The 17410-nt window shown below is 34.3% G+C and overlaps 1 protein-coding gene across 1 annotated transcript in view; it reads left to right on the forward strand.

The window, feature by feature from the left end:
- Lin9 (lin-9 DREAM MuvB core complex component) overlaps positions 1–17023 on the forward strand; it is a 63935-nt gene extending 46912 nt beyond the window's left edge. The window contains exons 12-15 of the mRNA XM_026405754.2: positions 11774–11899; positions 15436–15615; positions 15763–15860; positions 16330–17023. Of these exons, the coding sequence (XP_026261539.1) occupies positions 11774–11899; positions 15436–15615; positions 15763–15860; positions 16330–16435 (510 nt within the window). The 3' untranslated portion in view covers positions 16436–17023. The remainder of the gene's footprint in view (positions 1–11773; positions 11900–15435; positions 15616–15762; positions 15861–16329) is intronic.
- Positions 17024–17410: the final 387 nt, after the last annotated feature.

A 17410-nucleotide genomic window follows, 5' to 3' on the forward strand; every position in this document is an offset into this window, starting at 1 on the left:
CTCTGCCTTGTCTTCTATTATGCTATAATTTTCTTTTGAGGAACAAAGGTTCTTCATTGTGTGTGTATGTGTGGTGCTGAGGTCTGAACCCAGTGCCTTGCACATGCTAGGCAAGTGCTCTATATCCTCAGTCCAAAAGTTCTTAATTTTAATGTAGTTTAAGAGTCTTTCCTTTATGGTTATTCTTTTAATATTCTATTTACTTTAAAAAGATGTTATTCTAAAGTCATAGCTATAACCTTCTATAGTCTCATTCAGAAAATTTCTCTGATTGCTAGAGATGTTGGACATTTTTTCATATACTTGTTGACCCTTTGTATTTCTTCTGTATCTGTTCAGTTCTTTTGCCCATTTATTGAGTAGGTTGTGTTTTGGTGTCAAGTTTTTTTGAGTTTTTTATATATCCTGGAGATTAATTCTCTAAGGTGTAGGTGGCAATGATTTTCTCCCATTGTGTAGTCTCTATTCACATTCTTGATTGTTTCCTTTGCTGCAAAACAGCTTTTTAGTTTGATTCCATCCCATTTATTGATTCTTGAATTTACTTATTGCACTTTAGGAATCTTGTTGAGAAATGGGTTCCTAATCTGACATGATGAGAGAGTTGGGTCTGCTCTTTCACAGATTTATATTAACTGATGGAAGCCAGGAACAAAAGAATTTATACTTGTATGATTGTACTTTGTGGAAGGTTAAAAAGTAAAATTAATAAATGTCTGATGTAAGGGTAATGATGACTTTAGAGAAAAATTATTGTAAGGTAATATTTTAGGGCTTCTAGGGTGCTTGCAATGTTCATTTGTTATTTTCCTCAATTTGAAGTGTAGATGATGTGCTTGTTTGAAATATAAGTTTAGATCATATATGTGTGCTTACACACACACTTGTGAAACCATTACTACAAACTCAATTACAAACATTCTGTCTCCTTCCACCCTCAAGATTTCTCCATGCCCTTTATAATCCATCTCTTCCTCCAGGCAATCACTGATCTGCTTCCTGTCATTATGGATTAATTTGTATGTTTTAGAATTTTATATAACTGGATCTATACAGTAAGAACTTTTTATGCTTGATTTCTTTTACTTAGTATAACAATTTTGAGATTCAGCCACTTGGTTACATGTTTCATAATTCACACAACATAGTTCCTTTTTTTTTTTGCAGTGTTGGGGATAAAACCGAGGGCCTTTCACATGCTACTCACATGCTACGCAAATACTCCACAACTGAGCTACATTCCTAGCCCCTGAGCTCCTTTCTTTTTATTGTTAAACAGTATCACATTGTACAGATGTAGTATAACTTGTTTATCTCTTCACTTGTTTGTAGACATTTGCATTATTTACAGTTTTTAGCTGTTATAATTAAGTTGCTATGAACAGTCATGTATGGACATGTGTTTTCACAAAAGTTGTGTATTTAGAGGCCTGGGTTGTGACTCAATGGTAGAGTGCTTGACTAGCATGCATGAGGCTCTGGGTTTGATCCCCAGAACCACATAAAAATAAACAAAATAAAGTTTTTGTGTCTATCTACAACTAAAAAAAAAAAAGTTTTTAAAATTGTATATTTAACTTTTAAGAACTGTCATTTTTTTTTTTACAAAGATGTTTAGTGTGTGGTAGATAATTCGTTGAATTTTACATTTATAGTTTTTGCATTTTTGTCCATGTGTTAGGCTTTTCAATTAAAATAATACTCTAACACTAAACTTTCCATAGTGAAGGTATATCTGAGAGATCTCATCCTAGCATTTAGGGAGCCCCCAGATTGACAGGTACCCCTTCCTCACTTTAAAGCACAACCTGACAGTTGACATATCCTGTTAAAGTAGTCCCCCCACTCTTATCCATGGGGAATATGTTCTAAAATTCCCAGTGGATGCTTGAAACCTGATGGAATTAAACTATGTATATACTATTTTTCATATACACAAATGCATATATTTTTAAAGATTTTTTAATTGTACGTAACAATACCTTTATTTTATTTATTTATGTATTTATGTGGAGCTGAGTATCGAACCCAGTGCCTCATACATACAAGCACTCTACCACTGACCCCAGCCCTGTATATAACATTTTATTTACAACTTAACACAGTAAGAGATTAACAAGTCACTAACAGTAAAATAGAACAATTGTAATGGTATCCTGTAATAAAAGTTATGTGAATGTGGTGTGTGTGTGTGTGTTTGTGTGTGTGTGTGTGTCTGAAAATATCTTATTGTACCATATTCACCCTTCTTGTGATGAAGTGACATGATACAATGCCTGTATAATGAGATGAAGTGAGGTAAATGATATAGGTGTAATGTCTTGCTATGTAAGGGTCTTGAACCCAAGCACTACAATATTGCAACAATCTAATTACCAACATGGTTACCACGTGACTAATGAATCCAGCAGTATGGAGTGGAATAGCATAAGATTTTATCATGCTACTGAGAAAAAGTATACAATTTAAAATTCAAATTTTTTTTTCTGTTATTTTTCCATCTGATATTTTCAAAAGGTGATTAACTTCAGATAACTGAAGTCTCAGAAAGTGAGCCCACAGATAAAGGGAAACTACTGTATATACATAGTTACATTTGCCTCTCACAGGGCCTAGAGAAGGTAAAACACCAGGGAAACACAGAGAAGCTACTACCCATTTCTTTATTAAATATGAACAAAAAACCAAAGAGTACTGGCCAGACATGAAAATAAGTAGCATGAAAGGAAAAGCAGGATAACCAACTTTTAAACTTTAATTCAGGCAGCAGAAGATAAAATTTTGAAAACAAATATTCTTGAACTAGAGCGATAGTGGTAAAAAGACACAAAGTTTCAGTTACAATGAATAAATTCTGGAGATCTGTTGTACAACATGATAAATATAGTTAGTAATAATATATATTTAAAAACTGGGGGCTAGGGCTGGGCCTCAGTGGTAGAGCGCTTGCCTAGCACGTGTGAGGCGCTGGGTTCGATCCTCAGTACAACATAAAAAAATAAAATAAACAAAGATATTGTGTCCAACTACAACTATATATATATAGTTTAAAAATAAATAAGTAAAATAAGTAAAAGCTCCTGGGCTGGGGTTGTAGCTCAGTGGAAGAGTACTTGCTTAGTATATGTGAGACACTGGGTTCCATCCTCAGCACCACATAAAAATAAATAAAGGGGAAAGAACTACTGAAAGTATAAATCTTAAATGTTCTTATCACAAAAATATGTCAGTGATGGATATGTTAATCAGTTTGATTTAATCATCTTAAAATGTATACATAGATCAAAGCATAAAACATCATACACCATAGATACAATTTTTATTTGTTATATTCCTTAATAAAACTGGGGAGAAATTATATACTTGAAGATTCAAGAAAATATTGTGATGGTGGTCCTGGTGGCACATGTCTGTAACCCCAGCAGTTCCAGAGACTGAGGCAGGAGGCTTGAGAGTTCAAATCCAGCCTCAGCAATTTAGTGAGGCCCTAAGCAACCTAGTGAAACCCCATCTCTAAATAAGAACATAAAAACGGCTGGGGATGTGGCTTAGTAGTTAAGTGCCCCTGAGTTTTCTGGTACAAAAAAAAAAAAAAAAAAAATATATATATATATATATATATATATATATATATATATTGTGTTCATAAGTAGGAGGCTATTAAAAGAAACAAAGAGCCAAAGAGTTTATGGATTTAAAGAAACTAAACATTATATAAAATTCAGAAGTCATAGAAAATTAATAAATTTGCCTACATTAAAAAGGAAAAATTTCCTCAGGATGAGAATCACAGTGTAAGTAAAGTCAAAAGGGAACAACTTGAAGGAAATTTGCAGTTTTTATTACAAAGGACTAATTTCCCCAGTATACAAAATGCTCCCTTGGTGCAGTAAGATGAAAACAATGAGCAAAAGGTGTAAATAGACAGTCTATAGATAACAAACAAATAAAAAGCAATGACTCTTGAATATATGGCTGGCAAAAATAAAAAACTTTAGCCAGGTGTGGTAGTACAGCTGCCTGGGAGAATTGTGAGTATAAAGCCAGCCTCAGCAAGGCTCTAAGCAACTTTGAGACCGTATCTCAAAAATACAGAGTGCTGGTTATGTGGCTCAGTGGTTAAGAACCCCTGGGTTCAATCCCTGGTACCAAAAAATTTAAAAATAAATAAATAACTTTAATAAAACGCTATGTTGGTGAGGATGTAGGGAAATAGGAATTCTTACATGTAAATTAGTACATCTTTATGAAGAGTGATTTGGCAGTATCTATCAAAATTAAAAATCAACAAGACCTTTGATTTAGCAGTTGTAATATGTTTATATAGTGTGACAGACACCATGTAACTTGAAACAATCAGGGAAGCTTCTTATAAAATACCTGTTATAAGAATAACCCTTAAGGAATATTGTCAAATGAGAAAAACAAAATGCTAAGCATGTTTATGGTGTGTTCTTACGTATTTGGAGAAAAGAATGGCAAAAGCCAGTGATAGGTAGTACAGTCTAAGACAGAAAGATCAAAAGTTTGAGGCCAGCCTCAGCAACTTAGCTAGACCCTGTCTCAAAATAAAAAGGGCTATAGGGGGCCGGGGTTGTGGTTCAGTGGTGGAGTACTTGCCTGGCATGTATGAGGCACTGGGTTCAATTCTCAACACCACATATAAATAAGTAAATAAAATAAAATAAAGGTCCATTAACAACTAATGAAAAAAAAATTTTTTTAAGTGGGGGTGGTGCTGTGGGTTGTGGTGATGGTGTAGCTTAGTGATAAAGTTCCCCTGGGTTAAATCCCTAGTACCACCAAAAAATAAAAGGCAGAGTCAAGGGAGGAAAAAAAATACATATCTTTTTCCTTTTGTATAAATACACTATCTCTGGAAAAATGCTAAAGAAACTGGTAATATTGACTGCTTCTTCCATTTTCTTTCTTTCTTTTTTTTTTTTTTTTTTTTTTTTTGATACAAGGGATTGAACTCAGGGGCACTTAACCACTGAGCCGCATCCACAGCCCCTTTTTTGTATTTTATCTAGAGACAGGGTCTCACTGAGTTGCTTAGGGCCTTGCTAAATTGCTGAGGCTGACCTTTTTTTTTTTAATATTTTTTTATTAGTTGTTGATGAACCTTTATTTTATTTATACGTGGTGCTGAGAATCAAACCCAGTGCCTCACACATGCCAGGTAAGTGGTATACCACTGAGCCACAACCCCAGCCCTGAGGCTGGTTTTGAACTCAAGATCCTCCTGTCTCAGCTTCCCAAGCTTCTGGGATTACAGGTGTGTGCCACCACTCCCAGCAATCGGCTACTTCTAAAGAGAAGAAAATGAATTATGAGAGGGCTGGGTTTGGGGGAAACTTAACTTTTGAATTTTATTTTATTTTATTTTTTAATATTTTATTAGTTCTTGGTGGACCTTTATTTAGGGTTTTTTTTTTTTTCAGTTGTAGTTGAACACATACCTTTATTTTTTTTTACTTTTTTGTGGTGCTGAGGATCGAACCCAGGTCCTCACACCACGCTAAGCGAGCACTCTACCGCTGAGCCACAACCCCAGTCCCCCTTTATTTAGTTTTATGTGGTGCTGAGAATCAAACCCAGTGCCTCACACATCTTAGGCAAGCATTGTACACTGAGCCACAACCTCAGCCCACCTTTTGAATTTTAAACCATGCAAATGTATTTTCTATTCTGAAATAATTTGGGGTGGGTGGTAACCAGGGATTGAATCCAGGGATGCTTAATCACTGAGCCACATCATCAGCCCTTTTTAGACAGGATCTCGCTGAGTTGCTTAGGGCCTTGCTAAGTTGCTGAGGCTGGCTTTGAACTCAAGATCCTTCTGCCTCAGCCTCCTGAGCTACTGGGATTACAGGTGTATGCCACCACACCAGACTTAAAATAATTATTTTTAATTATTTTAAGAAAAGAAAAAGAATGAGAAAAAAAGAAAAAGTTGAACTGTCCCAGAACATAAAGTTGAAAACCAGAAATATAAAATATGAGAGAAAAATTGAGAAACACAGAGAGCCAGTCTAAAAGGTCCATTCAACCAATAGGATATGCAGAAATGGAGCAGAGAAAATGGAAGTGAGTCACTAAAATAATGATAGAAGAAAATTTCCCAAAGCTGAAGAAGAAAAAAATTACCTAACACTGTTTATTCTTTTTTTTAATACATTTATTTTTTAGTTGTAGTTGGACATGTTATCTTTATTTATTTATTTATTTATTTATTTATTTATTTTTATGTGGTGCTGAGGATCAAACCCTAGCCTCCCCTGTGCTAGGCGACTGCTCTTACCACTGAGCCACAAACCCGCCCTTTTTTTTTTTTTTTGGCAGGGGCAGGGGTATCATTACCAGGGGTTGAACTCAGGGGCACTCCACCACTGAGCCACATTTCTAGCCCTATTTTAGAGACAGGGTCTCATTGAGTTGCTTAGCACCTCACTTTTGCTGAGGCTGGCTTTGAACTTGTGAGCCTCCTGCCTCAGCTTCCCAAGCTGCTAATTCTTAATATTGATCAGTATCTTTCCTACCTTAATCCTAGTCTTACCCTGTAAAACAGGATGTAGCAGACTAACTGGGTTTTAGAGAGTAAGACTTCTTTCTGTATGGTAACTATTAAAATGTGTGACGGCAGCTTACACCTCTCCATCTTCTATTCCTTTTCAAACAAAATATTCTGTTCCTTCCATCAGTTTTCTAAATGTTTTAAGTGAAGCATTGGTGAATGTGCATGGAAGTGAGCAGACTCGTACACTGTATGTAGGAATGTAAGTTAATGAAGAAGGCAGCATGGCCATATTAAGTCAAATTGTACTTCTGGAGTATCATTCTCAAAAAGTAATCACATATAGAGCTAAGTTTATGGCTCTTAGAGCACTTGCCTAGCACATGTGAGGCACTGGGTTCGATTCTCAATACCACAAATAAATAAATTAATTAAATAAAGGTTCATTGACAATATATTTTTAAAAAGTAATCACATATAGGTATAAAAATGTGCATACCAAAGATGTTCATTGAAGCATTGTTTGTAATAGTAAACAATTGCAAATGGTTTAAATGGCCATCCATAGAGAACTAACCTATTAAATCCACATTCTTACACAATGAACTGATAAATCTATTATATCCTCTCTTGTACCCTCAAAACATTTCTTTATAAAATGTCTACCTTATAAGCCATTCAAGAAAATCATTCATTGGGGCTGGGGATGTGGCTCAAGCGGTAGCGCGCTCGCCTGGCATGCGTACGACCCGGGTTCGATCCTCAGCACCACATACCAACAAAGATGTTGTGTCCGCCGAGAACTAAAAAAAATAAATAAATATTAAAAATTCTCTCTCTCTCTCTCCCTCACTCTCTATTTAAAAAAAAAAAAAAAGAAAAAGAAAGAAAACCATTTAAAAAAAAAAAAAAGAAAATCATTCATTACTTTGTGGTCATACCTTGTTTTGTGGTTCATATGTTTCACCTGATTCATGTAGTCTTAATTCAATATCATATTTTTGCCTTTTTAAAAATTAACTTTGGCCAGGTGCAGCGGCACATGCCTGTAATCTCAACAGTTTGGGAGATTGAGACAGGAGGATTGCTAGTTCAAAGCCAGCCTCAGCAAAAAGGGAGCCGCTAAGCAACTCAATGAGACCCTGTCTCTAAATAAAATACAAAATAGGGTTGGTTGGGGAAGTGGCTCAGTGGTCAAGTGCCCCTGAGTTCAATCCCTAGTACCAAAAATAAACAAATAAATAAACTTTGATTGTATGTATAAAATCTGAATGTATTCTAAAAATTACCATCTTATTGAGTTTGATGTGTTTTCTTTTTTTCTTTTCATTTTTTTAATGTATTAAGTATAGAACATATACGATTGGAGATTTGGGGGGGTAAACTTTTTTAAAATAAATGTCATACTAGACAACATTCTGCTTTTCATTCTACTATATCAGTAAATATAAATCTTTTTAATCTTAGTATTAAAAGATCCTTATGTTAGCAATCTGATAGGTGAAAATAAATACTGGGTCATTTTTTTTTTTTTTTTTTTTTTTTATTGGTCGTTCATAACATTACATAGTTCTTAATACATCATATTACACGGTTTGATTCAAGTGGATTATGAACTCCCCCTTTTACCCCGTATACAAATTGCTGTATCACATCAGTTACCCTTCCATTGATTGACATATTGCCTTTCTAGTGTCTGATGTATTCTGCTGTCTGTCCTATTCTCTACTATCCCCCCTCCCCTCCCCTTCCCTCCCCTCCCCCCCTCCCCTTTTCTCTCTCTACCCCTTTTACTGTAAATCATTTCTTCCATTTGTATTATCTTGTCTTACCCCTCCATTCCTCTTATATGACATTTTGTATAACCCTGAGGATCGCCTTCCATTTCCATGCACTTTCCCTTCTCACTCCCTTTCCCTCCCACCTCTCATCCCTGTTTAATGTAAATATTCTTCTCAAGCTCTTCGTCCCTACCCTGTCCTTGTTAACTCCCCTTATATCAAAGGAGTCATTTGGTATTTGTTTTTTAAAGAGTGACTAGCTTCACTTAGCATAATCTGCTCTAATGCCATCCATTTCCCTCCAAATTCTATGATTTTGTCATTTTTTAATGCAGAATAATACTCCATTGTATATAAATGCCACATTTTTTTTATCCATTCATCTATTGAAGGGCATCTAGGCTGGTTCAATACTGGGTCATTTTATTTTGCAATTCTAAGGTACTAGTGGAATTAAGCATCTATTGAAAAGTGGTTAATATGTTAATTGGCCATTTATATCTTTTTAACTTTGTTTCTGATGTTGTAGGATAGGAAGTTTTAACTTTGATGTTGTCAGATATCAGTCTTCCCACTTTTCTGTTCTTTGGTTTTTGTACCTTGTTTAAAAAAGCTTCTGGAAGCTGGGTTGTAGCTCAGTGGTTAGAGCACTTGCCTAGCATGTATGAGGCACTGGGTTTGATCCTCAGCACCACATAAAACTAAATTAATTAAGTAAAGGCATGCTGTCCATCTATAACTACAATAAAAAGTTTTTAAAGGTATAAAAGAGAATGAGAAATTAATTTTAAAAATGGCTTCTCCAGCTCTTGTTTGTGAAAATCCTCCTAAATCTTGTAATACGTTCATAATTTTTTATATTTAGACTTTCAGTTTATCCTAAAATTAGTTTTGTGAATGACATGAGGTAGATATCTTTTTTCCTAGATCACTAGTTTTCCCAATTTATTAATAGTTCATCCTCTTCAATTAATCTGAAAGGCCAACTTTGTACTAAATTTCCATACATATACATACATATATATACACGTAAGCATAAGCAAGCGCAAACCAAACCAAGCATAAGTAAGCCAAGCATACAACACACATATGTGAATTCAGGATATATTAAGGACTAGCCACAATTCTTTAACATTTATATATTTGTTGCCCATGACAATATTATGTTGATTTGATACAAGAACAAGTAAATGGTGGCATTTACCCTTCTCTTTCAAAATTGGTTTGATCATACTTGTACATTTTTTGTATATTAATGTTTCATAATTTGGGTGTTTAAAAAGCTAAAAAGTTGAGAAATTTTTCATCATTGAGGATATTTAAGAAGATAGGCTGAAGACTTTGAGAACAGTATCATAAAAGGGAACTCCAAAAGTATTTTGAGATGTTGGAGATATAGCCAGATGATGGGCTAATATGTGTTTTTAGTTTTAGAATTTGTGATTCATTAGTCACATCACTCTGTTTTCTAACATCTTAGCCCTCTCCTAACTTTGTATATTTTGATGTCTATATGAAAAACTTCTTTGTTTATTTATTTTGGTACTTAGAATTGAACCCAGGGGTGCTTAAAGACTGAGCCTGCACATCCCCAGTCCTTTTTTATATTTTATTTTGAGACAAAGTCTTGCTAAATTGCTTAGGTCCTTGCCAAGTTGCTGAGGCTAGCTTTGAACTTGCAGTCCTCCTGCCTCAGCCTCCTGAGTCGCTGGTATTGCAGGCATATGCCACCACATGCACCACCAGCTGTGTCTTTATTTAAGTTATTCTTTAAAATGTTGAACACAAAAGCTAAGGATAAAAGCTTTTGACACTCTATGCAGGTTGATACTGGGCCATTAATGATTTTTATTTTTTATTAACTAGCTTGAGTCTGCCAAAGTATATACTTATCCTCAAGATGAGACTTGATCACCAGGCATGGTGGCACACACACCTGTAATCCCAGTGACTCAGAAGGCAGGAGGATCACAAGTTCAAAGCCAATCTCAGAAATTTAGCAAGACCCTGTCTCAAAATAAAAAAGGTTGGGAATGTATAGTTCAATGGTTGAGTGCTCCTGGTTTCAATTTCCAGTACTGCAAAAAATAATGATATTCATGTTTATGGAATACTAATGTGATCTTTTGACACCTTTATATTGTATAATGATCATATCAGAGTAATTAACATAAGAAGGCGGTGGAAAAAGGAGTATTGTTGCTTCCTCAGAACATGATGAATTGCTTTCTCAAAAATCCTGAAGAGGTTCCTGAAGGTTAGCTTTGATTAGAGAGGTCTCATTGCCATCATGTATCGCTAGAATGGAATGGAGAGTGATTTTTTGGAAGTATTGTGAAGAGGGTAAAGGAATTGGCATTAAAGTACATTAAGTACATGTTCTTAGGAAGCAAACATAAAATGATGGTAATAATTTTTTTTAAAAAAATATGTATTGTGGGCTAAGATTGTGGCTAAGTGGTAGAGCGCTTGCCTGGCATGTGTCAAGCACTGGGTTTGATTCTCAGTTCCACATATAAATTAATAAATAAATAAAAATAAAGGTCCATCAACAACTAAAAGATATTTTTAAAAAAAAGTATGTATTGGGCTGGGGTTGTAGCTCAGCAGTGGAGCGCTCGCCTAGCGCATGTGAGGCGCTAGGTTCAATCCTCAGCACCACATAAAAATAAATAAAAAGTATTGAGTCCAACACAACTAAAATGTGTGTGTGTGTTAAGTATTTTCTATATATAGAAGATATGGTGTTGGCACATATTATCTCATTTAATCTTTGCAATAACCCCTTTAGATAGGAATTTTTATTATTTTCATTTTGCAGATGAGGAAACTGAGGCAAAGGAAGATTAGGAACTTGCTTAAAGACCCAGCTAGTAGCTGATAAAGAGTTGGAATGTGAAAATATATCTGATTCTAGCACCCATGCCCTTAACCATTATGCTGTATTGTACTGATTTTAGGTAGAATTAATTGAATTTAAACAACTAGAACACTTAATAGGAATTCATGCAATTTTTTAATAACTTCATATTTTGAAAACTAAAGATTATACATGCAAATTCATTAACATTTTGCTCCATTTAATTTCTCTGTATAAATATGAAATCTCTTCTTTCATAAAGTAAATGTCAGACATCATGACACACCTAAAGAACAAGGACCAACTCCTTAATAACCATACCATTATCAAACTTAAGAATTATAACTGGTCTGGGATTGTAGCCCAGCGGTAGAGCACTCACCTAGCATGTGCAAGGCCCTGGGTTCGATTCTCAGCACCACATAAATAGATAAAATAAAGGTATTGTATCCAACTACAACTAAAAAAATTTTTAAAAAAAGAACTATAACTTTGAGTACAGACAAGTTTGTTAAGCTTTAGTTTGTTTTGGATACATCAAATATTTTGGGTAATTTGAAACTGAATTACTAAATAAAAACCTTGGCAAGATCTAATTTTATTTTTTCTCCTCAGAAATCTTATTCCATGCCCATCGGCATTGAATTTCAGCGGAGATATGCAACAATTGTTCTAGAGCTTGAACAGCTGAACAAGGACCTAAACAAAGTTTTGCATAAAGTTCAACAGTACTGCTATGAGGTAGGTGATTTGTGTGAATTTCCCTTCACTTTTTTGTTTAAAGCTTAATACTCTTACCTTCACAATTTAGAAAGTCCAAACTAAGTCAATATCTTTATAAGGCCCTTTAGCAGAACCATAATTGGTATAGATTTTTACTCTTGACTTCAGTATTGAAGAGTGCTTTGTACACAGTAAGCTATCAATTTGTAATTACCAAATTACAAATGTTAACAGCTCTCAAAAAAAATTTTTGTTCCAGAAAGAAAATAATTATCCTTAATTCCAAAGATCATGTTATGTTTGGTTTATTTCCTCTTAGTTTTTTGTTTGTTGGTTTGAGTTTGTTTGATTTTTTTTTTTTTTTTTTGGTACCACTACCTGCTTTTTTCCAGAAAGTTATGATCATGCTGTGTATACAATTTTATTTCCTCCTCCTTTAAACTTTACGTTAGTACTATGAGTTCTTAAACTTCAGATATGTAGATCAAATGGTTTTTTTGTATTTCTCATTCATATATGATTTTATTTAGAAGTGTGTTTCAACAGTTTGATTGGGAGCTTTTACTAAAGGAAATTATTGAGATGTGCTTAGAATACTCCTGCATTTGCATTCTTTGAAATTGTTTTTCCAGTAAAGTCACCACTGTGAGATTCTGAAATGGTTGGCTTTTTATTCTAATAAACTCATAGATAAGTCCCAAAATTTTTCCAGAAGGTAGTATTATCTATCCATTTAGATTGAACTGAGAGAACTAAACTCTTGGTAGAGTTCAATCATTTCTTTAGCCATTCATTTATTTTTATTTTCCTGATTGTTGTCCATCATGTGCATAATAATATGTATTGTTCTAGTAAATAGATTTTTTTTCTCCTGGACTAGTAACTATCCACAAGAAGTATAGACCAAACAGTTTAAGACAATATATAGCAAAGCTAATGACACATGCAGAAATAGATTGATCATCATATCTTTTTATAGTATCCAAGTTCATTGATGGTGATAGGCTCTTGTGAAAGTACAATATCAATATTAAAGAAGGAACATATTACAGAAAATACTATGAGTAAGGCATTCTAAACCTAAATATATGTGAACACATATGTACAAAAAGACATATAGTAGAGTGATCATAGCATCACTGTTCATTATCACTAAAAATATGGAACTACCCAAATACCCATCAATAAATGTGGTGTAATTATACAATGGAGTACTACCTAGCAATAAGAATGAATGAACACAACTGTAACATAGTTCCATGGATGAATCTCACAAATACAGTATTGAACAAATAAGGTTGGGCAAAAAAGAATAGATATTTGATGATATCACTTTTTTTTTAAATTTTGCTGTACTAATGATTGAACCCAGGGGGCTTTAAACCAGAGCTACATCCCCAATCCGGGTCTCACAAAGTTACTAAGGCTGGCTTCGAACTTATAATCTTCCTATCTCAGCCTCCTGAGTTGCTGGGATTACAGGCATGAGTCACCACCTGTCTCATAGCTTATTTTATTTATATAATATAGGTGTATATGTGTCTGTGTCTGCAGAGAGATCCTAGGAGCAATGATACCCTTAATAGTAAAGAACACACCTAACGCCCAGACCTTAGTCTAATACTGTCCTCCAATAAAAGGTAGTAGGATCTTTGAAAAAGACACTGACTCTAGGCCTAGGGCAGAGAAAGTGGAAAATGAGCCTGGATCTTCTTATTAAACCTGGTAAGTAAAATGTACCCCCAGAATCATGGTGATATTTTAAACAAAGCCAGCTTAACAGAGTTCCTGCTGGCCAAAGCTGAGACACTTTGATAGTCTGAGCTTTAAAATAAGCAAATACAATAAGAGTTTATAATCTATAAACATTTTTAAAAAATCCATTAACCCATACAGAATTAACTAACTCATTAATTTTCAAGGGAAAGTTATTTATAATAAAATGCCAGCTAATGTAGGAGAAATAATAAGATTAAGAAAAATGCCATTTGGGGTAGGGCATGGTGGCATAGGCCTATAATCCCAGTGGGTCAAGAGGCTCAGGCAGGAGAATTAGGAGTTCAAAGCCAACCTCAGCAATTTAGCAGGGCCCTTAGTAAGACCTTGTCTCAAAATAAAATAAAAAAGCCTGGGAATGTGGCTTAGTGGTTAAGCACCTGTGGGTTCAGTCCCTTGTAGCAAAAGAAATAAAGTGGGGGTGGGAGAGGAAGGGAGAAAGGGGTGAAGGGGGAAAGAAGAAAAGAAAAAGGAAAATACTGTTTAAGCTGGGGGCATAGATCAGTGATAGAGCACTTACCTAGCATGTAAGACCTACTACCAAGAAAGAAAGAGGGGTCGGGGAGTGGGAAGGAGAGAGGAGGAAGGAAGGGAGAGAGGGAGGAAAAGAAAAGACAAAGCCCATTTGGCAGCCATCATAATAATAATTAAACAGACAAGAATGGTGAATGGGTGCTAAAACTGGTAGGTAAATTCAGTGACAAATAGCTTTACATAGCCTCAAAGTATCTCTTCACAAACACTTATTAATTACAAAGGGGAAGTTCTTTTCTGTGGGGAAATCTGGCAGACACTTAACTACCTAACAGTGGTCAAAGATGCCATCGCCAGTAAGGTGCTTTCTAATAATGATACAAAGAGAAGAATTCGGCATCATGCTTTGGTACTTCTGCTAAAAATGTATAACTTTAGTCTAATCACAAAGAAACAGACAAACCCACATTGGGGGATATTACAGAAAATAATTAATTGACTGGTGCACTTCAAAAAGATCAAGGTTGTGAACAACTGAGGAACTAGTCTAACAAAAAGAAACATGACATTCAAGTGTATTATGAGGAGAAAAGTAGCTGCACATAGAGCATTGTCTGGATAATTAATGAAACTTGAATATGGACTTTGGATCAGAAAATGGTATTATATCAATGTTAAATTTCCTGATAGTAATTATCGCATTCTGTATGTAAGAGAATATCTTTGTACTATATTTAGGGGTAAAGAAGTGTACAATGTTTATAGCATATTTTCAAATGGTGAGGAAGGAAAATAATATATACAAACAGAGTGAAAAAGCAAATGGCAAATAATTTGTTTTTGTTTTTGTTACTGGGAATTATACCCAGAGGTCCTTTGCCACTGAAGTATTTACCCAGTCCTTTTCATTTTTTATTTTGAAAAGGAGTCTCAAAAGTTGCTTAGACTGGTCTCTAACTTGTAATCCTCCTGCCTCAGCCTCCCAAGTCACTAGGATTATAGGCTACAAAAGGTAAATCAATTGGAGTAAAACAGTCAATAAATAAATTTGGGCTAGGACTTATCAAGAGTTTTATTTTTATTTAACTTAGAAGTTTAAAATTATATCAAAATTATAAGATATGAAAAATGCAAAACACATTAGGGAAAAAAAAAACACTGTTGGAGGAAAAAATCTCCAAAGATAAGATTGAACATTGCTTTAATTATAAATGTTAGTTTTGTGAAAAATCCAAATATGAAACACAGAGGAAATAATAATGGCCTCATTATTTATATTGCGTGTTTCAATTCTCTATATTTAGCTTGCTCCAGACCAGGGACTCCAGCCTGCAGATCAGCCAACAGATATGAGGAGAAGGTGTGAGGAAGAAGCACAGGAAATTGTTCGGCATGCAAATTCCTCAACAGGACAACCCTGTGTTGAAAATGAAAATCTGACAGACTTGATCTCCAGACTTACAGCTATTTTATTACAAATTAAGGTAAATTTCAGAGAAAATTATTTTTTAAATTTTGACACTAAGCAAACTTTGCTAATTTGTTGCTAAGAAATCATAATTTGTAAATTATATCAAATATTTTATGTCTATTTTGAGCTACAATTAAATTTTCAAATTTTTTCCTTTTAGTGTCTAGCAGAGGGAGGAGACCTGAATTCTTTTGAATTCAAATCACTTACAGATTCATTAAATGATATCAAGAGTACAATAGATGCTTCTAATATCAGGTAATTCATTAGGCATACTCTAATCATTTTTATGTTAAATTCATAGTTATTTTCAGAACAAATTTTAATAATTTTGCATATTGTGAAGTATGCATTTACATTTTTATCCTTTGGATGTATTTTAAAGAACTTTCCAGTTATATCCATACTGTTGACAGAATAGAAATTTCACATGGATTTTCTATGTAAGGAATTGGGAGACATATAATATTTAGTTTGGGTTTAGGTGAAGGTCAACTTAGAAGTAGACCTTCCCAAGTCAGGAAGAGGTTTGTCCTGCTGCTCATTTGCTTCTTTACCCCATAGCTTTTCAATGTCATTGAAGTAGAATTATGGCTAAAGCATAAGAAGAGATGTGAAGTTGTTATCTTAGCTATTTTCTAACTAATATTCAGCTCTTCCTTTTTTAAAAATTGTTTTTCGTAATTTTGTGAAATGAAATCTTTAACCATGTTTCTTCTTTCTTTAGTTGCTTTCAGAATAATGTAGAAATCCATGTTGCACATATTCAGAGTGGCTTGAGCCAGATGGGAAACTTACATGCCTTTGCAGCAAACAACACCAACAGAGACTGAGTAGAAGATTTAAATATTCCAACTGCATAGGACATTGTTTTTGAGAAGTTCTTTTCCTTTATATAGGCTTCCAACACCAAATAACCTAACTGCTGGAAAACAAGGGAAATTTTAATCTCCAAATAAGTCATTTTAATATACTGTACTGCTTCTTAAACCAGCATTGCTGACCAGCATATATTTATTTTTCTTTTATTATTCAAATGCAGTAGCATTGCTTGTGTTACGTATGTTTATTAGCAAGTATTTTTAAACTGAAAATATCTGAACATAATATAGTTTCATGGAAGACTATGTTCACCATTTTTTAAAATATGCATGAATTCAACCCAGCACATGCAGACAACTACTGCAATGGAGAACATGAAGAAACATGGTCTTTTTGTATGTAATGGTGGCAATGTGGAAATTCCATCTGGAAAATTACCACTCTAGTGGATTTAGTTGATCACCGTCTTGGTCTTCAAAAGATAACATCGGAAGGTGTGGGAAGCCCTAGTTTTCAGGAAGCCACTGGAATATAGACGGAAAATATGGACTTTACAAGTATATGTGATACATACTTGCAATGTGACATGGTTCTATAAATCATTTTATAATAATAAATATTTAATTTATCATAATTTATAAAAGAATCTTTTGTTGTTTGTCTGTTGAAAGAAAATGAAGGAGCAGGAAAAAAACATTACTGCAAAATGCTAAATTTCAACAAGTGGATTTGGCATGTCTTTCCCGTCAATTCAGGGCAAAAAGTGCTGTTGTTATGAAATTTATTAAAAGAGAAAAAAAGACTGATAACACACTATTTTCATATTTTTGTTTATTTGCACAACTTTTAAACCAGATTACTGGTTAAAATCCAACAGTACACAATTTATAAAGTAAAAATATTTTATAAAGAAAACAAAATCATCAATGTTGTGAAGTACAGAAGAAAGGTTTGGTTTGGGTTGCTTGTTTTGTTTGTTTTTTGTT

Source organism: Urocitellus parryii, chromosome 9 (genome assembly GCF_045843805.1).
Source record: "Urocitellus parryii isolate mUroPar1 chromosome 9, mUroPar1.hap1, whole genome shotgun sequence".
NCBI classification, from domain to species: domain Eukaryota; kingdom Metazoa; phylum Chordata; class Mammalia; order Rodentia; family Sciuridae; genus Urocitellus; species Urocitellus parryii.